At 42.6% G+C, this 21,505-nt stretch overlaps 2 protein-coding genes across 16 annotated transcripts in view; one reads left to right on the top strand and one right to left on the bottom strand.

Moving 5' to 3' along the window:
- PIAS2 (protein inhibitor of activated STAT 2) overlaps positions 1-1,624 on the bottom strand; it is a 33,974-nt gene extending 32,350 nt beyond the window's left edge. For all 10 annotated transcript variants that reach the window (XR_011323040.1, XR_011323039.1, XR_011323036.1 and 7 more), the window contains exon 1: positions 1,468-1,624. Coding sequence is in view for 3 of the 10 variants with exons in the window: in XM_069775514.1 (XP_069631615.1) it covers positions 1,468-1,491 (24 nt within the window). In the remaining 7 variants the exon portion in view is untranslated. The remainder of the gene's footprint in view (positions 1-1,467) is intronic.
- Positions 1,625-6,961: 5,337 nt separating this feature from the next.
- The window catches only part of KATNAL2 (katanin catalytic subunit A1 like 2), a 32,279-nt gene continuing 17,735 nt past the window's right edge, over positions 6,962-21,505 (top strand). The window contains exons 1-8 of one of the 6 annotated variants that reach the window (XM_069775142.1): positions 6,962-7,322; positions 14,894-14,964; positions 15,351-15,517; positions 16,590-16,629; positions 17,038-17,161; positions 18,245-18,340; positions 18,838-18,936; positions 19,719-19,796. In XM_069775142.1, the coding sequence (XP_069631243.1) occupies positions 7,272-7,322; positions 14,894-14,964; positions 15,351-15,517; positions 16,590-16,629; positions 17,038-17,161; positions 18,245-18,340; positions 18,838-18,936; positions 19,719-19,796 (726 nt within the window). In that variant the 5' untranslated portion in view covers positions 6,962-7,271. Of the gene's footprint in view, positions 7,323-7,424; positions 7,534-7,560; positions 7,703-13,799; positions 14,640-14,893; positions 14,965-15,350; positions 15,518-16,586; positions 16,630-17,037; positions 17,162-18,244; positions 18,341-18,837; positions 18,937-19,718; positions 19,797-21,505 lie in introns of those variants that run through there. The other 5 variants (XM_069775141.1, XM_069775143.1, XM_069775147.1 and 2 more) reach the window with 5 other exon arrangements.

Genomic DNA, 21,505 nt, shown 5'->3' with positions numbered 1-21,505 from the left:
AGAGGAGCTACACAAAGCAGAGTATCTCTGCTACAAAGTTTACACCAGGGGTTTAGCCACCTACATAGCTACACCCTTTGACAGGCCTTGGAAGGAGGGCTGAAAGCGAGTGAGGACACTAAAGGAGAAAACATGTAAACACAAACAAGTTAAAAACCCAAACAAACAAGGTTTAATGCAGGAAAAAGTAAGTCAACCCTTCTTAAACCTAAGACTGAGATAGAGCACTGTTGTCCTCAAATAAAGAAACTCAGTTCTTTCCATGAGATTTTTATAGCCAAGCTCCTCAGCTATACCACAGCCACTTCAACCCAGGCGGTGTTAGTGCTGGAAGAAGCCTTAGTGCAGGAAATTATCTGGCAATTGCAGCATATTTGCCACTGTTGGTCAGACTACAGTCAGTTCAGCCATCAGACCTTTCTCTACACTAAAGCTGAACTCAGAGTGGTTCCTATTTAACTGACTTTTACTCCTTCTGTAGGGAAGTCTAGGTCGGGAGGGTTCAATGTGCATGTAGTATTCCCTTGGCAGCACTTCTGCAGGTGTGGATGCTGCAGAAGGACAACATTCTCCTTCCGAACAAAGATATTCACAGATTGTTCAAGAAACGTAAGGAAAAACAGAAACACTGTAGTCAGCTCTTTGTGTACACACCTTAAAATATGAAAGGCCACCCCCCTACCGAAAAATCTGTTACAGAAAGTCCACAAGTGCAACGCAAAAGACATTCAACCGAAGATAAAACAGGTCTGAAAAGAAATACTGGATTTCACGCTTCACAGGCGGAGTTCTCCCGGTTAGAAAGCCGTTAATGCATTTTCAAAAATCCAGCAGCTCTTAGCATTTTCAGAGATTCAGGAATTATTCGGGATTTCTCCCTTCAGTTCGCAGGAAGGGCACCACGGCGCTGGGCCCGGAGCCCCACCAGGCGCCATACGAGCCACCGGCACCGGGCCGGGGCCCGGCTTCTCGCCCCGCTCGAAACAACCGAAACGGCTTTCAAGATGTCGGGGGAGGCTGGCGGGGAGGTGGGGGGGAACCCCCACCGAGACGACAACCCACACGGCGGAGATGAGAAGCGGACTCCCCGACCCGGGGAAGTGACAGGGAGGGTTTTTCCTCAGGCAGGAGCCACCGGCCCCGCCGGCGCCCCCGATCGCGCTGCAGGGCGGCCCCGCTTCCTTCCCCCCCCCCCCCCCCCCCCGCCCCGGGGAAGGCGCTGGCGGCCGCGGGGCCCCGGTGGTTTCCGGCCGGCCGTTACGGGCTGCCGCCTCAGCGAAAGGCGCTGACGGCCGTGCCTCCACACACACACACCCCGAGGGGCGCAGCGGGGGCTCGCCGTGAGGAAAAGCCGGGGGAGGGATAAGGTGGGCGAGGGTGTCCGCGGCAACGACCGGGCGACATCTTGGCCCGCGTCTCTCTCTCCCCCACCACCCCCCCCTCCCGCTTCTACTCCCTCCTCCTCACCCGCAGCTCCTCGAAATCCGCCATTTTCTACCCGCTGCTTCTGCTGCTGCCGCCGCCGCCGCCGTCGCCGGGCCCCGCCGCCGCCGCCACCATCGTGCACCCTGTGCGCGCCCCCGGCACGTGACGGGGGAGGGCGGCTCCGGCTCTGTGTGTGTGTGTGTGAGGAGCGGGGAGGGGGGGGGGTTCCGCGCCACCTCCCGGCGGCCCTGAGAGGAAAAAAAAACCCCAGCTTTTTTTTCTTTTTGTTTTTAGTTAGAGACCCGCCGGTAGCGGCCCCTGACCGAGGTGGGCGACCCTCGGGGGTCCCTATCGGGCCCGAAGGTGCGGGGCGGTTAGGGAAGGAGGCAGCTCCTCCGGCCCGGTACGAAGGGCCAGAGCTGCGGGGAGATGAGGGAGTGGGATCGTTACCCCCACCGGGGGCTGCCCCTTTTTCTCCCTGTCTCCAGAACGAACACCGCCGGAGGACACGCTCGCTCAGCGGTTAAACGGAATTGTTCTGTTCACAAAGAAGGAAGAGCAGCAAATAATCCAGCCCCGAGATGGGAGCGTAGTGAAAAGGGAAGGGTTGGACTTGCGCTCTGATTTTATAGCTTTCTTAGTTTTTATCCATCTAATCAAGAACATTCTCATAATTTGTGTTATAATGATGATGTGACACGTTTTATTAATAAAAAATGAAGCGAAAATGTCACTGGCAGTAAGCTTCAAAACTGGATAATGGGTTTCCTGCTGTAAGGGAAATGTTGAGACATTTACAGAAAAATAAACATCGAGGTGCAGCTGAGAATATTATTTTCAAAAGCAGCCAGAGATCATTATCTAGTCACAATAATTACCTAGTCACAATATTCAGTTTCATTGGCAACTGGGCCGTTAAACCAAACAACCGATTTATTGCAATAAAAAAAGCAAAGGCTGAGCCAACAAACAGGCAAGCAGCCAAACCAACCCAAACGAGAAGTAGAAGAGAGACACTGGGGGAAAAAAAGGTCTGAAGAACAAAATATATTCGCCCATATTAACCAAAAGGCAGCAGTTCTTGCACGATTGACAGATTGGGAGCAGTAACTACAACCATAAGATCTCAGAACAAATATGAGTACACTACACCGGGAGCTTCTTAATGGGCCAAGAGACAGGCAGCAAGCTCTGCTAGGAGGAATTCCGGCAGACAATTTTGGGAACAAATAGCAGAGCTTTTGTAGAGGATACTGCTGCCCGCCGTACTGACTGGCTCTGGTCACACAATATCACTACGAGATCTGGACACACAGGAACTCAATAATTAACGTTATTAGTGGTAATTTTGCAATAGCTTTTTGAGGCAGGCTTTTCTATTCATTTACTATCAGCTAGTCCAAGACAAACCCTTAGTTCTGCTGAAGTTTTTAACCGTAACCACAGATAGCTAGTCCTTCTCTGCATAAACTGGTTCTGTGCTTGGTCTTACAGCAGTCATTTCCTTGGAGATTCAAACATAAGGACTTTATTCATTTCTAAACCCCCTTCGTTAGTCAAAACCAGGAATTTGCAGCCGAATAAAGCGTGCTGTCTGCTGCACGAGTTCAACTCCCAAGTCCATCAAACATTTCTTGTTCCCTGCAATTTAATACCAGACTAAAGGGACAAGCTGCAGGTTAGGATCTCTTAGATCATTAAAGCACACGCCAGCACAGGCCAGACCAAAGCCTTCTCTCTTCTTCTTTCAGCACACCCTTACATGTTTCTTCCTTCAAATACACCGGGAAAGATATCAATGTTCAAGCTTGCATCTGAGCCAGGCATTTCTTTTCCCATGTACACTCACCTCTCACTTCATAACCACATCTTTCAACCTTCCCATTCGTCTCATCCCCAATATCCACTAGGATAAGAGCAAACAGATTATAGTTTGTGTTTTAACACCTCACAAGCATAAGATAATAAGAGTTCACATATTAGGTTATCCTAATTTTTTGCTCAAAGAAAAAAAGTTCCTTAGAGTTCTTCTTTTCATCATATTTTGTTTTCCCCCAGCTTTCCCTCACAACCTCTCTCCTACTCATCAATGGGGCCATACCCTTGAGAAAAAAAAAAAAGTACTCCATACTTCTGGTCCTCCTCAAGCTTTTTCCTAGGTCCCTACTCTGCAAAAGCATAGGGAACAGGCCTATTCTCTCCCACTCCATTATCTTATCTCCACACCAAGTTTCCTCTCAAATCTCCCTCCTCTGTTTTTTCCAGTAACTAGAATAAGTCTCCCCTTTTGCTCTAGTTCTTCAAAATCCTGCTGGTTTTTCAAAACTCCACACGCACATGTCAACTCCAGACTTGCACTCCCCAGATACCAGGCCACCTTAGCAACTTACCAGTCTCAACCTTCCCAGTGTTTTTTTTTTTCCACCAAACTTTTAAGACACCTACCTCAAGTGTCAGACATTCTTCCAGCTTCTGATATTTCTTCTTGTACCTCCACTTATGATGCTTCTTCCTTCCCCTCCTTCTCCTCTCACGACCCCCTTGAGTCTTTTCTGATTTTACTACAAAAGCTTTAAAGCTAGGCCCAGCACTAGCCATCAGAGAAGCAGACAACCTGCCTTTCTTCAAGACAACCAGTCTGCACTCCCATCTGATAGGATATCACCACAGCAATTAGTTTGTTTTCCCAACAGGCTCTAATTAGGGTAGGAAGGGAGCCTATAGCTGCCAAGCATCCTGCCCCCTAAATTGAGTTAGACTTGTTAGGAAAAAAAAAAACCAAAACCAAAATCACCTGGGCTTCAACATTCTCTAGGAATCTTTCTAGGACTATGCACAGTATGTCCATACAAGCACTGACTCTTCCCACAGCTGTGTTACCTACTGAAATTGGGACATCTGATCATCTAAATAAACTCTCCCTACCTCCCACAAACACACTGCAGACAGTTAAAAACAAAACAAACAAAAAAAAACCCCACCCTACAGCTGCTCCCAGCATTGCAGCAATTACACTTATCAGCATTACACCTCAACAAACTCCTCCTGTGCTGCTTAACCAGCTGCTAATAGACAACTGAATATGAATTACAAGCAGTGATAGGATTGGGGAGGTCTGAGATGATTGGGTCAAAGGTAGAGTTGGGTTTTTTTGAATGTGCTGCGTTTAAAGGAAAGAACTTTATGAGGCCAGCTGGAGGCTTCTCCATCATCTTTCCTACTCCATAGCCATTTATTTTTTAATGTAGTACTAGACAAAGTGGATGGCAAAAATGTAATGGGGTGGTGTTCAGTGCCTACACCCCTCTTGTGTTAGGTCTAGAACTGTCAAAGCACAGAAGCTCACAGGCCCCCTTAATTGCTCTGCTACCCATAAAATATAGGCTCTGATTACAAAACAAGATGTTCTGAGTTGGATACTTACTCTGTTTATTGGAAAGAAATTGTACATGTGGGTGCTTTGTATCAGCACTTTCTGTGCAGCTAATTGACAAAACAGAGCTTAGATAGGAAATAATCTTCTGTTATGTCAAAACATACAGTGAAGTTATATTAACTAAAGCGATGTCAGACTCAGTAGATATATATATAATATAGGCAAAATGTAAATTAGAAATCTGATTTGTTCTTCTTTATTTTTATATTCTAATCAGTTTTGATGATGAAATACAAGTTAATTAGTTTTGCTTGCCTATCCTAACATACCAGGGTGATATATCTATATTTTGGTTATAAGCACAGTGGGGAAATATTTAAATGATTGATATGAAGTTGTTTACCTGACCATTATTATTTTTATTAAATGATGTCTATTGAATGTAAGACCTAGATAATAAGTGCCCTAGCAAGGTTTCTTTGTAGGCTGTTGAATTGCTTGGGGACACCTTGATCCTGCCAGCCAGCACTGTTCAGCTGCAGAAGTCTGCCCTTGCAGATTTAACAGCCTGAGCTTTCATGGGGATTTTGCTGTCCTGAACACAGCCCCCCTGACTGCGGATGTGCATTTGTCTCCAAGGGCAGTTTGAAAGATCAATTGACAAACATATGGTGAAAATTACCCTCAAGTTTGTGTTCTAAGCATTGAAGACTCTCTCTCTTTATCCATCAAAACAGTAGCAAACCACACATTAAGATATCACTACCCCTTTAAGAGACATGGTAGAAAACTCTCTCCAGTCAAGCAAAGCCAAGAACCCAGGCTATTCTCTCAGCAGTAATGACATGATCTTGGAAACCTAATTGGGATGGCTTGAATCTTAACTTCAATTACAGGAACTTCTCTTTCAGAGCCATAAACCAGAAGCACCCAATAATGGAAAATGAACACATTACCTATTCTACTACCACATTAAGGCCACAAAATTAAACACAAAGTCTTGTAGGAGAGGACCCAAGTTGGATGCAGGAACATTAATGTGATCCATTTTGAAAACTCTATGTTTTATGTGACAAATTTAATACAAAAGATGTGTATTAAATTACATGCTTAACAGGATGAAAGTACATTACATTTGCAGTGCAACTAACTGAGCAGTTAACATATGCTGAAGTCATGTTTTTGCTTAGGACATCCTTGAGATAAGACATACAGAAAGGAGAGAGAGAAGGGTTATGGAAAGTATGTGCAGTTGGAGATACTTAGTGAAGGGAGCTCGAGGGAATGGAAAGCTTGTGTTGGCATATACTGGATTGGGAAGGTTTAAGAAAAGGGCTGGAGAAACATTCCTGAGTAGGAACAGGGTTGCATGAAAAGGGTAAGGCCTTTTGGGGTATTGACGATTATACTGAGGAGGCAGTGTTTGGAGGAAGGTCTGCATGTCTGGAGAACATCGTTTTGAGGATGAGATGCTAAGCAAGCGTAGCATGGCATGGATGTGAAGAATCTGGTAGTTACCCTGTCCAAGAACAGCTGATGGAACTGAGTAGCTGTGGGTCTCCAGTGGGCTGGACTTGGGGAGAGCTTGCACCTGCAGCTGCCTGGCTGTGAAGCACCCACATACCAGCAGACAGGGTGTTTCCAGAGGATTGTTCTTCACCCCTCTGACCTCTTCTGTCCTGCTTTGTGCCCTGTTGTGGCTGTCACTGAGCAAGCCTTTGGCATGCTCTAACTTCCCTTTCATGTATTTTCCGGGATTTTTTTCTTTTTTTAATGTTCTCCTCCAGCTAGACTGCAGCCAAGCAGTATCCGACAGGCACAACTCACCCCGCCAGTAATTCACATCCCGAACCCACGAGGAGCTGCAGCAATCAGGCAGCCGAGTTTTAACGACGGCTTTCGGGTGCTCTGAAGAGGGCCCTTCTCACAGCCCTGCCTTTCCCTCAGCACCAGCACGCTGGCGGCCTCCATTTTAAGGCCCACGGCCATCCTTGATGCGAGGGGCAGACTGCACTCTGCTTTCTTCTCGGACGCACCTCACCTGTCTAGGTGAGCTGGGTATGTTTAACAGGGGGTTGGTTTGGTTTAGTTTGATTTAGTTTGGTCCGGACCGTCTCCAGCCCCGCAGCTCCACGTCCCCCTCACTCCCCTCACAACCCCACAAACTACCCCACCGCGCCCCTCAAGCAAGCCTAACGGCGATTGGCCAGCACTACTGCTAGCCCCGCCTTACTCCCTACCGTGATTGGCCCATCCTTTAAACGGCCACTCCCCCCTCGCTCCACTTGTGATTGGACAGTTGTCCGGGCAATCTTTCACCCTTCGGCGTCTCGATTGGTTGCGTGAGGGAGGTAGGGCGGGCCTCTCCCTCACGGCGCCCGCTGGTCTCGGCCGGGTGCGGGGCCGGGCGCTCGCTGTGACTTTCCCGGCGGGCTATAGCCGCCCGTGGCCGGGCGCCCTGCCCGCCCCGATGGAGCTCTCCTGCCAAACGCTGAGAACCACCTACCAGGCGAGGGAAGCGGTAAGAACCGGCAGTGCTGGGCGGCCGGGCGTCCCCGTTGCTATGGAAATCGCCGGGGGAGACTTCTGCGCATGCGCGGGGGGAAGCAGTGCGCAGGCGCGAGGGGGGAGTTGGGGGTGACATGGCGGCCGAGGCGAGGCGGGCTGTGACTGGGGAGGGATGGAGGCCTTCGGGGTCGTCGGTGTGACGGCGGTCCTGGTTCCCCTTAAAGGTGGGGGCTTCCTACGGTGTCCCCCCCACCTTCTCGTTTCCCTTCCCTTTGCAGGAGGGAAGTGCTTCTTATTCTGTCCGCCCTTCAGGGCAGGGCAGGCCCCTTTGCTCCCCACAGGCCCTGTCCGTTGCATGGTCACGGCGGGAGCAGGTACAGCGAAAGGAGACAAGTCCGTATTCCTTCGTCCCTCAGCTCCTTTTTTCGTAAGTCAGGGCCGTACGGTCCCGCTGTGCCTCTGTCCCAGTGTGCCTCCATCCCACGGATGGGTCGAGCTCCAGGAAGCCCAGAAGCTTTTGTTAAATTTCTTAACCCGTTCTTTTGCTTCCATCTGCTGGTGAAATTCAACTAGAGTAAGAGAGACTGTAGGGCTGCGCTGCGGGACTGCTAAAAACCTTTCCCACAAAGGTGTTGGGTGCTGTGCACGCATACACAAATCCCTGTTCCCACTGTGCATGAATAGGATGGGATTGCTCACAAAAAAGTAGTTTTGGGAGTGGTTCTGGAACTGAGTTTTAGGTTATGTCAACATCTTGGATTAGTAGATTATATATTTACCTAGAAATGGGAGTCTCCAGGCCGGTCTCTTTCTGAGCCTTAAAGTGGATTCAGATCCCAACCACTGACAATGGTGCCCTAAGGTGTGGTGTTGAAATGGTGCTAATGTGCAGAAGGAAGACAGGAGGAAAAGGGGTCTGATTTGTAACCTCACCAATGGGGATTTGGGTGGCCCTGGTCCCAAGGATGGTTTTGACTGCTAGTTGCAGAAACATTTGTGGGAATAGGACCTGGAGCTCCAGAACTCTTCCTTGTGAGCTGTACCGCTGGGTTTGGGTTGGTTTGCTTTGTAAGCTGACTTCTCCATAGCCTTTTGGCACAATGGACGTGAAGATCAGAGTTTATATTTTGGTTACAGAGTAGAGGGAGGTGTTCATATTCTATAGAGGGGCAGAAGTTTGGAGCCTGCTTTTTTTAAGCCAGTTGGTGACTAAGGAACAACCTGAAGCTGCGAAGAGGATATTTTGATTCTTGCTGTGAGGTTCTTGACTTCTGTGGAGGGACCCTTGATACTTAATTTCTGTTTTCTGAATTCCAGTATTCCAATGCAGTATCTAAAAGTTAGGCTGCTACATCTTTAATTTGTAGCACTAAATAATTACTGGAATTCCTAGTTCCCTAGTCCTGTCCTTAATCTGTATTGCATTTTTTCATTAATCTGTTCTATAGAATGGAAATTATTATTTTCTAGCAATTTTGGGAAAAAGTGTTTAAAAAAAGTAAATTCCTATATAAATTCCTATATCCATTATAATTCTATGGCTGTTCACAGCTGCCCAGTGGAGTCTTACAATCAAATTTGTTTTGTGAGGCATTTCACTGGTTGTAACTGTTAAATATTTCCTATGTTTGTTCTGTAAATCACTCTTGACAAGCAATGTTACTGTAAACTGCAGTACAACTTTGCAAATTCATACAAATGAGTGGGAGAGTTAATGCTTGTTAATTAATTTGTAAATTCAGCATCCTTAATTTGTATTGTTTAATCATTCACCAGACTTTGTGTCTATTCATTTTTATGTATTCATAATGTATATCACTTCAAATTAGTGAAATCTTGGCAGTGTAGAACCTGGCTTCAGCAATGTTCCTGTTAAAAGAGGGAGATAGTAGTGATTTGTGAGTGGCTCTTGGCATCGGAGCATGAATTAATGAAAGATGGCATGTCACTACTGCAACGGGAGGAGAGATCAGAAGGTTTCTCTTTTCAGTGCACCGAACTCAAATTATAAAATGTCTTTAAATTTTAAAAGTAACACCTCTTGGATGAATCCTGGTGTTACTACTAGGGCAGCCATAACTTCTGTGGTGAGCTTGCTGTATGCCTTTAATTATGAAAGCTATTTGTAATCCTTCTCGAGAAACTTTGCCAACTCTATTGTTTGCAGAGGCTTGTATAATTTGGGAGAGAGAAGAGAGTAAAGAAGGGCCTTTTCTTTGTGCTGGGAAATTCTATTCAATGGCAGCCAAGTTATACATTGTTTAAAACTCACCATTTCCCTTCTCTACTTGTGTTTCTTAAAAAATACTGTTAGCAAGCCAAACAATAATTGAACATCGGCCTTGTAGAAAGCCTCGCAAGGCTGCAAATATAACGTGCCAAGGGCTAGCGGAGGGGGAAAGCTGTGGGGATACAGGGTGGTGGAGGGAGGAGGAAAACTGGGTGAGTCCATCGTGCCTCAGCTACTCTCTCTCCTGGCACATGGTGCCAGCTTGATCGTGAGGAACCCCATACTTGGCAGCTATCCTGGGATCACAAAGGCAAAAGAGGGAAGGGACACTGCATGTGTATTATGATAAGGTCTTTCCCTGTGTGATTACAGAGCTAACTGCTTGCCTCTTGTCCGAATTCCTGATCACACATCCCTCTGAACCCATCTTACTGACTGCCACAGTTGGACGTACAAGGGCACAGTATTACAGCAGTGTAGTTATTATTTTCAGGCTTCTCAGACTGTGACTTACTCTCTAACTTTTTTCTTCATGCTATCAAATATATTCATGCAGAAATATAGGGTCAAATAATAATGAAATGTTATGGGGTTAAATTAATCTTTTAGTAGGTCCATTAATTTGATGGAATTACACAAGAGACTAGGTTGATTTATAATGTAAATGCATTTTAGTAAAAGGTATGGAAATGACTAAACGAACAGTTGCATTTAAAGATGTATGACTCTAATAGAGTTTAATTTTAAATGGCTGCAAAGAAAGGAATATATACCACACTTTTGTTAAGCTAGAAATAAATAAAATACAGTATAAGCATTGGAGCTAATTAGTTAAGTGCTCAACTATTTAGTTTTTAAAACAAGATCACGCTTAAGTGCCTTAAGCTTTTATTAATTGCATGGACCCCCAAATCCCCTATAGTAATTGAAAATTTAATTACATACATTTTTTGTTCTTTTAAGAATGGAAGCTTATTAAACTTTAAACACTTAAACATCTATTGAAATACCAGTGGCTATAAACAACATGCAATTCTAAATACTAATTAAACAGAAAGGCTAAATCACTATAAAGCTAAACTGAATTTTAAGTAACTTTGCACTCGTAAGTACTCCTGTTTTTTTCATGCCATGTAAGATTTACCATTTCCTCTCTAAGCGCAGCAGAAGTTCTGGGCAGTGTTAGTATCTGTCTGTACTGTGGCAGGCACGTTGTTTTGTGGACCTATTTGCAGTGGGGGGTCAGTCCCTAGCGAATAAACTGGAGTTCAGGAAAGGAGACCAGAGTGGGCAAATAAGTAGACAGCTTAAGCTGCTGGTGGCACTGGCACGTGCAGAGGTTCACCTACCTCTTGGAAAGGGTATGTGGTAGAAGATGACTGGTGAGAGGCAGGGAGACGTGGCTTTGTGGGATTAGTCAAGAAAGCAATGGTCTGTGCACCACTGACTCACAAGATTTATGATTTGGTAACTGTTACGTGTTGAAACGTCCCCAATTTTTGTCTATAGAAACTTCGCAGAACTGGGATCAGAGGTTTTGGTATTTCTATTCAGTTTTTAGATCCAATCTAATGCAAGTCTGTCAGTTGATCAGCTGATTAACGGCTTAGTTAATTTTCTTTGGACAGATGTCTGACTTCTCAAATTAATCATTGCTTTTTGCATTCCTATTAACACAAGATAAAGACAGAATGAACCTCTCAGTCTAAACTATCTTCTGATTTTTAGATGGGGCTCTTTTTTGATGTAAAGGTTTGCTTTTGCTTCTGCTTGGTCAACATAACAAGAACAACATTGCTATGTTAAGGTTGAAGTGGGTTGCCCAGACATAGACACAATGTTATCCTGTACCCAAAGCAAGTCTCTGCTTGAAATGCTTGAGATGCTGCCCAGCAGTATTTATACTAGAACTTAAAATGCCTTTAGGGATAGCAGAAGTAACCTAGTGGGATGAACAGCAGCAGAAGACACAGCAGAATACAAATTCTTTTCAAGGAAAGTTCCAAGCATGGATTTTGAGCCCTGTCAGCTCATCAGGCAGATGCAATTCCTTTCTCATCAGAGTATTACTGTAAATACTCGAACATGAAACACCTGATGTGTTTGTCTTCTGTGGCAACCACTGTGTTTTCATACTGTGTTTAAATATTCAGGGGTAGCTGTGATCTTGCCTTTTGATATGTGGTAAACACAACAGTTAATTCTTCTCAGCATAAAACAGCAGGACCAGTTGCATTTAGAAGAATGTAGAGGTGGGACTCTCAGCAAGTGACAACTCCAGCTTCCTTCTTGCACCTCCAAGCGTGTTTTGGAAGATTTGGATCGTCCAGAAGAAATGGTGAAAGGTGCGCAATTCAAAATCTGTTTTCCAAACACCAGCACCTCAAAATAATAAGAAGGAAAAGATCCTTTCATCCCAGCGTGTCAGTGTTTTCTCTTTGCCTATGACACTTCTCAAAATTGGTTCATTTCTTGTTGCAGCACCTCTCAGGAACCAATTTACTTCATTCAAGAGTTACTGATCTACCAAGCATTCACACAGCACTCTTTCTCCCTAAAATGGCTTGAAAAAATCATCTTCGTACCACCACTGAAAGGCAAAGAGTAGCTTCCTCATGGACTCGGAAACAGAGCAGCTGTGTAACTTTATCAAGAGGGTATCAAAGGTAGTAAAGGCTAGAAGTGGGCGATGGTTTCTTCCCTTTTCCCCACCCACTTTGATTCTTCTCTCTAGGAAACCAGAATGAAGATTCTACCAATCTTTTTATTAATATGTGAAATGCAAATATACTTTCACCCCGCAGGAAACATTAAAAGCAAACCCCAGAGCCCTTTCCTACTTGTGTCACTAGATGGCCCCACGTCTGAAGCAAACATCCCAGAAAATACCTGCTATACTGGGAGACCTTTCGCTTGCCCTACCCAGTACTTTTCACAGGTTGGCAAACACACGGAGAGGTATTAGTTTTAAAATAGCACAATCAGCTCTTGTTTTATCTCAAGTGTTTAAATTAGCAGCAGAATGCTATATGATATCCATTGCTGTGTACCGAGCAGAGGGAGCAGGTGGGTCTAATCTGACAACGGAAGGGCATGTAAGGAGGTAAGTTGGTTTTGCAGTACATTGCACCACCCAAAAGCACCTTTTTGCTTGTAGGAATAAATGATTCTCCAGTATCCGCAGTTTACTATAATGATGCTTCCTTCCAAAAGACCAGGAACGATAGGGTAATTGTCTTTCCATATGGATATTCCTTTTAGGCATCTTGTGGGATTTAAAAACATAAACCTTGGTCAGTAGTAATTCTTTGGCTTGTTTGTGTGCCAGGCACTGGCAGAGAACAGCAGTGGTCATTGCTACAGACACTGGGGCTCTGTTTCCAGTATGAAGAGGACAAAGATATGTGGGTTTGTCACCTGCAGGTTCCTAACACTTGGGCTAGGTGTTTTCTTGGGGATGGATGCAGGCACTGTTCGACTGGGGTAGAAGAGAGGGAAACTGGGGGTGGAAGTGGGAGTCCGTGTCTGCATTACTGTGATCAGGAATATATACATGCTATGCAAGCAACAGAAACTACTGCTCTTTCCTTATCCACTGAATAAGTGCCACTCTTTCATGCTCACACTGGGTCCTCATAGGTAATCACAGAATGACAGAATTATCTCAAGTTGGAAGGGAGCTATAACGATGTCCTGGTTTCAGCTGGGATAGAGTTAACTGTCTTCCTAGTAGCTGGTACAGCGCTATGTTTTGAGTTCAGTATGTGAAGAATGTTGATAACACTGATGTTTTCAGTTGTTGCTCAGTAGTGTTTAGACTATAGTCAAGGATTTTTCAGCTTCTCATGCCCAGCCAGGGCACAAGAAGTTGGCACAGGACACAACCAGGGCACCTGACCCAAACTGGCCAACGGTGTATTCCATACCATGGGACGTCCCATCTAGTTTGGGAACTGGGAAGTGGGGGGCAGGGATTCGCCGCTCGGGGACTGGCCGGGTGTCGGTCGGCGGGTGGTGAGCAATTGCCCCGCGCATCATTTGTACATTCCAGTCCTTTTATTACTACTGTTGTCATTTTATTAGTGTTATCATTATCATTATTAGTTTCTTCTTTTCTGTTCTATTAAACCGTTCTTATCTCAACCCAGGAGTTTCACTTCTTTTCCTGATTTTCTCCCCCATCCCACTGGATGGGGGGGGAGTGAGTGAGCGGCTGCGTGGTGCTTAGTTGCTGGCTGGGGTTAAACCACGACAAACGATCATCGAGTCCAACTGCCAATGCCGAATGCCAGCATCCTAAAAGAGAAAGGAAATAATTTATTTGCCTAAATGTGGGTTTGGCCATACCTGCTTTTCCTGTGGTGCCAGCTTCAAATCCCAGTGAGTCAGACCAAAGTCGATATGCTGATTTCTGGAGCTTTCCTTGTAGCAACTTCTGTTATGACCCTAAAATCTCAGGGTTTGTCTGCAGACACTCAGCATATATGGCATGTTCCATCGGAGTAAGGCTTTGTTCCAGTATCTTACAAGATTTCTGTTTCTACTGCCCCTTTTGCTCTACTTTATATTGTGCTTCATGCTCCTCCAGATGTAGGTTCACTGAACGATGACAAAGATGTTTTACACTGCCTTGTTTTTATTGCTGAACCATTTGTGAATGAATTTGGGTTCTCCAATCTGTGTGAAGAAATCCATGGGACTGACTCCATGTTGAAGTTTCTGCATGTTGGGACCTGACTTTGGTCACTCCTGTGTTAAAATTGGGCAAGTTTTGTGTTATCCCAAACTACTGATTCTTCAAGTGCTCTGTGTTTCGCTTGTTGTGTTTATATATTGAGGCCCATGAAATAGGAGGTGCCAACAGTGGCACAGCTGGTCTTTGTAGTTTAGTGGTGCAGATCCCAGACCTGTTCTCCATCCCACCTTCTCCAAGCAGTAAGAAAACAGGTTTCTAGTTGCAAGGGAAGGACATAGCTATGCTGCAGCATGAGGTTTCCTTGCACAGCCCTTGGAGACACTGTGCATGAGGTCTGCAAGAGTCCTACCCTGAAATTCGCAGCAGCCTGAACATGTTGGAGATCCATAACCATAGTAAGGGAAGTAAGTTATTTTTTCAACCTGAAAGTAATTTTCTCTTCTCTAGGAAAAGGTTTCTACCCACCCAGTAGCCCTGATAATGTGTAAGAAAAATTACGTTGAAAACCACTTTCCTTCTGTTTATTAACAGTGAGTTGTTTTACAGTTCTTACATGCTGTTGTCTTAATTTGTTTGTTTCCACAGGCTACATTTAGATGCTGTTTACAGCAATAAAGAGAATATTACTTTTGATCTAGAGTTCTGTCTTAATTCACAGGATGAGATGCGAACAGAAGCTCGTCGAAAAAATCTCCTCATTCTAATTTTGCATTATTTAATGGAGGAAGGGTATGTTTTTTAAACAATAGTGCTCTACATTTGTGGGTTCGTGTGTGTCTGACCTCCCGTAATGTGTCCTTCTGTCCTCTGTTGGGTGGATGGGCAGCATGGCCCTTTGGTTTGATGTTTGTAAGAGGTAAACTACTATTACGTATCTTGGCAGTATACTTTGCTAAATTGTTTCAGTTTCTGGAAAAAAAAAGTCCTATATAATTTAAAAATACTTTAGAGTAATCAGGAAAGGGTTTTTAAATAGAGTTTATGCTTTTTCATAAATAGAGTTAAAAGTAAAAACACCATCTACTTACTAATGGCATTGTTTGCTTTTTCTCTCAAAAATCAGAATAGGATAATGACTCTCAGTTTTTTGGTCTTTGTTTTTTTGAAATTACCAGGTATGTTGATGCTGCAAATGCTTTGGAACAAGAGACGAAATTAAGTTTACGTGGCTTTGAAGTCTGTGACAACATTGATCTTGAGACAATTTTGATGGAATATGAAAGCTATTACTTTGTAAAATTTCAAAAGTATCCTAAAATTACCAAAAAGGTCCTGGACACTGGTATGTGGCTGTGTTCCAAAAAGAAAGCTTTTGTTTCCAAAGCCTGAAATGTGTATTTGCCCGGTATGCTCACCGCCCTTCTCGTGTATGTCCGTGTTTAATGTTTGAACTCTCTTACAGTTACAGAGCTATAGTTCTAGCACATAGGACATAAGAATTGAGAGATGGAGCTTTGAGCCCTCCTGCTCTTGCTTCTCTTTTTCTGTAGAGGGACAAGATGATATTTTTCTGTCTCTTAAAAGCTGCTTTGATATTAGAAAATGCCATTTAAGTGCAAAGTATTGTGGCATAGATCTATTCACTTTCTTCTCATGGGGAAAGAATAGTAAGTCTGTTCTATTTTAGATTTAAGTTTTAAATTAAAACAAACCACTTAAATGAAATATTATAACTTAGCTTATCCAAGCTAGTGCTTAAAAGTCCCATTACCCACTAGGAATGGAACAACTAGGTGCATGCTAGTATGATACAAACCCTCGGCTTTATGAGTTCACCTCTGGGCTTTGTGAGTTTGACATTTTGTGAAAAAAGCTTTTCTTTGGCAGAAATCGTTTCAAATGATATAAGTGCAAAAAATAACATAGTTTGATAACCACCATTGCAATGTGACATTTATCCTGTTTTAGTATGTTGAACATGATAAAATTACTATTAAGAAGAGTGAGGTAAATTCTTATTTCCCAATTCAGCAATGAAAAAAATTATTAGCATTAAATAAGCATTCTTTGAGATATATTAAATTAGTTTATTGTGCTTCATCTAATTTCTGGTAGTGTCCGTTTTACTGTGAAAACGATACTGGTTTAAAATGTAAGCAAAGAAACCAAAGATTGAATGAGCCTAAAATTTAATAAGCCTGAAGCCAAACTGCTTGCTCCAATATCTGTTTTCAAAACATTTTTGCAAGCTTGCATTGCTTATAATCACGCTGTTCCTGTTTATGCATTGTTATTTCCAAGGTCATTAATGTGTGCTCAAAAATATGTTTGAAGCGGGGGGGCGCAGAAAATCAAGTTGCCCTTTTTTATATCCTTAATTATTTTCCATTTTAATCTTAATTTTGCCACAGCAGAAAATAAACAACAGCTGAGAACTGGAGGAAGACCAAGAAGGTAAGAGAAATGCGTGGGGGGTTTTCTGGGCAGAAAATTTTCCTGTAAAAGCAATATGCAGCATGGTTAAAGTAATGTTATGATACCATAGAAATAGTAAAGCCTAGAGTCACGCTGCTGACAGCGTGGTGCATTTTTCTGTATCTTTTTGAGGAAAATAGAGACGTTTTCCAAAATAGAGATGTAGACAATTTGCAAAATTTCTGCAGTGTGGGTAAGGTAGGGTAACATGTTTGAAAGCAGTAAGTGTTGAACTTTGCTGTGATTGAAATTGATGCCTTAACTTCAGTGGGAACAAAGTTAGCCCAAAACTGCTTTATTTGAAAACTCTGCCTTTTAATCTTTTGGTATTTTGAAGGAAAAATGAAGTTCTGAAAGCCTTTCAAGACAGTATTTTTTTAATTCTAGGGCAGCAAGCTCTTCTCAGAATCTCCCAAGGCTCAAGCATCAGACAGTGCAACGACCATTGTCAAAAACTTCACCTGGGAGTACAACAGAATTTAAATCATCCACCAAGGAGAACCCCAAACAGGTTTAAAAGTGTTTATCTTGGCAGCATTACAGTTGAAATTAATGTGATTTTATTTTCAAAGGCTACAGGCAGCAAAAAGATCTGAGTTACACAATTAATTGTGTAACTAATGGGTTTTACTAATTCTGTAATTTAAGGATTATAGATGCAAGACTTCAGGAGAATATACTTTCTGGCTGTGAGTTGGGGAGCAAGTCATAGGTGAAAATTAGAGGAAAAGGAGTCATATAATCCAAACTATACTGAAAACAATCAGAGTTTTCCCAATAATGCCAGTAGATGAATCCTTTAGTGCCAGGAAGCAAGACAAAACAAGTAAAAAGTCTGGTGTCAGCTGCAAGCATCTTCACAGTGCATAAGGTGTTTGAGATTGGGGGAGCAATTTGGCTCTGTAATTTTCAGGTTTGTGAGTCTCATTTTGGTAAGATTGGTGTGAAAACTACTTTATTACCATCCCTCACAGAGGAGGGAGCAGGAACAGCAGGTTGGTGGGCAAGTACCATGTCTGTTACAGCTTTTGAGGAACTGCAAGAAGGAGAGTCTCTCTCTCTCTCTCTTTTTTTTTTTTTTTTTTTTTTTAAGTCCTTGTCCATATTCCTGCATAGAGAGGATCTCATCTCTGACCAGTTCTCTCACCCTTTAAAAAACAGCTTTTGGACACTACAGCAATGACTGCTATGAAGTGAATGTCAAAGAAGTAACTTATAATCCTAAAATGGTTCCTCATTTCCGAGTTGACATGCTGTGCCTCATACTTGCCTGAAGTTTCCACTGTTCATTAAGTGTTTCTTCTCATAGCTATGTGAAATGCAGATTTGTACAACTTAGAATGAAACGTAATAATAATAATGCGCATGAAATAACTTGAATGCTGAGCTCTAGAGCCATGGCTTTCATCACTGCTGTCTGCAGTCAGATGAAGTCTAACTAAATGTCTGACAAATATGGGATTATTGTTGCAACTTCCATATAATGATACAGCTCATCTGGACATATATGAAGAAGTGGGATGATACCTATAATGGGATATCTGCAACTCATCTACTTGGCAACACATCTGTTTTAAAATTGATTCTTCTTCAGAATAATGACAATGCAGTTACTCTGGAGCAAACTGACTTTGGCTTAAGCATCTCAGCAATCAACAAAACTGGAGGAGACAGCACTCACTCAAGAAGGGTAGGTGGAAGCCTAGTATCTGATTTATGATAGAAATGTGTATGTAGAAAAAACACATGACAGTTTTTCACAAATATCAAATGTGAGCTTTTTATGTCTATTTTTATATAAAGTGTTCCTGTATAATTAGCTGAAGGGTCAATTTTATGATTTGGGCAGTAATTCTTTGCATAGAAGGCTCTGTTTGCATTAAATAGTATTTCAAACATCGTCAAGAAGGAAAAATATTTCTGGTTTGAAAACCCAGTGGTAATAGCTAAAATTGAAGAAAAATTTGAGATTCCTGAATGAGGTAGGAGGCTCGGCAGTTAAATTGTTGCAGTGACTGAGGAGATGTGTGTTCACTTCCCATTGCTGCCGCAGATTCTGTGGTCAGTTTTTGCCATATTTAGGACTGTATGTGCAGTAAGGAAACTAATTGCTGTAATGGCAAGCAAAATTTGGTCCACTGCAGTTTTAACAGTTAAAGCCTATCAAAACATTATTTTCTCCTTTAGGGCCAAGTGATTGACTTCCATGGGATGAGTCAGGATGCTGTCAAAGTATCGTCAAATGGAATAGCCTTGAACAGCCTTAACAGTGATCCAGATCCTTCAGTAAGTGTTTCTGTTTGTATTTCCATCCAGTGAACAAGATCATCAGTTTTATATAACCAGGAACAAAACAAAATACTGCAATGATGTTGTCTTTGTTCCCAAGTGCTAAAAAAGGGCTTAGATTTCTGAGTGGTGTATTTCCTTCGAGTGGACAGTCATACTTGATACTGGTCTAATTTGTTGACAGTTGTTTACTCTTTTAACAAGACAACAAATACAGGTGATACCTTATGGTTCACAAAAAAAAATTGCAGAAACCCACAGAACATCTGAGGGTGAAATTCTGGTTCCTTTGAATTCAGTATGTTATTTAGTGTTCACCTCAGCTGAGGCAAGAACAAAGCTTAGATGGTTGAGACAGAAAATTTTCAGTAATCACTCCTTGACACAAGCCATAGCTTCTAGGACAGTGTATCCAGCTTACACAGTGCCACTCCACCTGGCAACTGCTACACTTGAAGAGACTTTCAAATGGAGTATGTGGCAAAGTGGTGAACCATATTTACATTTTTCACTCCTCTTAATCTATGTAGGGCATGTTTAGGACTACATGTGGAGTAAGAGAGCTGCTCATTTTAATGTTACTCAGGATTAGATTCTGTAGGATGAAAAGATGAGTCACTGCAAATATGGCTTACTTCAAAATCTTTATTATTATCAATATTTTTACAGCTTTAAAAGTTGATATTATTTTGATGTATCAGCTTTTTTGAAGCTATTTCATAGTTTGTCTGTTTAAAAATAATTAAAGTCTGACAAGAACTTATGTTTGTCTTTTTTAGGAACGGTTACTAAAACCCCTTAGTGCTTTTATTAGCATGACTGGTGAGATGAGAGAACTTGCAACAGTTGTAAGCAAAGTAAGATCTGATCTCTGTTTCAGTTGTATAGAGATCTTGGTTATCTTTGTCATCTGAGAATGCTGTTTGTTTCTTTTTACTGTCACTGATAGTGCTTATCCTTGAGTGTGCAAGCTATTTCTCCTATCATGCAACTCCCAACAAGTCATTTCTTCACATATAAGAATGTTTCTTTCTGATACACAATGGGAGGAAGTAATTAAGACCATTCCTTTCTGATGGGGAACATGTAATCTAATTGTGCTGTACCCATGAGACTGTCATAGCTTTTGCCTTTGTTCTTATTGCTACAGAAAATGTACAGTACTTCGCTGAAAAGAGAGATTTAAATATATTGGCTAATACCAACTATTATCTAATATATTATTTAACTGTGATCAAATGGTGGGGAAAATCTTGATTCATCTCTGTGGGTGCAGTTTCCATTCAAGGCATTGGGCTGTATTCAGTGTGCATGGTGTACCAGTATCACAGTAATATCCTGAGTGTATCTACTAGATACCATGTACCAAAATTATTAAACCCTGATATTCCTGCATTGTTCATAATGCTGGTCCTGTGCCTTGCTTTGCACTGCCTGCATGATCCAGAATCCTTGTCTTTTCTCGCTTGGTGCAGTTGAGAGATGCTATCGCTGTAGGCTCTGCAAGCAGTGCCCTTCCCTCATCCCAGCACAGGAGCTGCATGAGCAGCGTCAATAATACATTGTATCCCAGGGCAGACTGGGGATTTTTCCAGGATGTGCAGTTTGGCACTGGGAGGGAATCCCAATGTTCTCAGCACCGTTTCGTTTCACTTGTGGGTCCAGGTGCTGTCTAGCAAACAGGCCCTGGGGGCTACTGGGGATCAGCCTGGCTGCGAAGCAGGTAGATGATTTGCGTGCATCACCTCCCAAACCCCACAAGGTACTTGTCCAAAAGGCTTCATAGTATCACAATATTTGATAGGCTTGTGACTCTGGATATAAGCATCAGAAATGGCATCAGCTGTTGCTCCCACATACTTAAAATCAGCTGTTTAAAAAGCCTGGGAGACTTTCGCTGACTGATTTTTATAGCTGAGTATGGCCCTAATTCTTGGTCTGCAAGTTTGCAGTTTAGTAGAACTGAAGTCTAAGAAATTTCCAACCTTAAAGAAAGAAAATTCTCATTCCTTTCAATTCCTGTCTGTTTTTTAATTTATGGGAAACCTTTAAAATAGTGTTGTTCTTGCTCCTACTTTAGCAAAAAGCAATGGGGTTGCTTTAACCTCTGTTATTGTATGTTTTTTAAATTGTGCTGGTATGTTCCTAGTTGCTATGGTAATCAACACTGTGTAAATCAATAAAAATAAATAGCATGTGGTATCTATTTCACAACACAATCTAATTTAATTTGGAAACAGTTATGGAAGTCTCTACTTAGCATCATAAATCTGATTCATCTTAGTTTGCTGTTAATAGAAAGGGAAAGTGTAATCTACTCTATATAAATAATATTTCTAATTGTATTAAATCAAATTTTCCCCTCAGATATAAGCACATAATTTTTCTTCAGTCTCTGGGGACTGCCTGTTTTTATTGGAGAGCAGAATTTATCCCAAGTATTTGTATTGAGGATATGATATTTTGTGTGGAACAATTAGTCTCTGGAACACAAAGCCACAAAATATTATTAAGGCAAATGGAAAGATTCATAGAAGATTTGGAAAGTTTGATGAATTAAATGAAA

Source organism: Haliaeetus albicilla, chromosome W (genome assembly GCF_947461875.1).
Source record: "Haliaeetus albicilla chromosome W, bHalAlb1.1, whole genome shotgun sequence".
Classification (NCBI taxonomy): Eukaryota; Metazoa; Chordata; class Aves; order Accipitriformes; family Accipitridae; genus Haliaeetus; species Haliaeetus albicilla.
The sequence above is the reverse complement of the archived record's forward strand: the minus strand, read 5'-3'. Positions and strand labels throughout refer to the sequence as shown.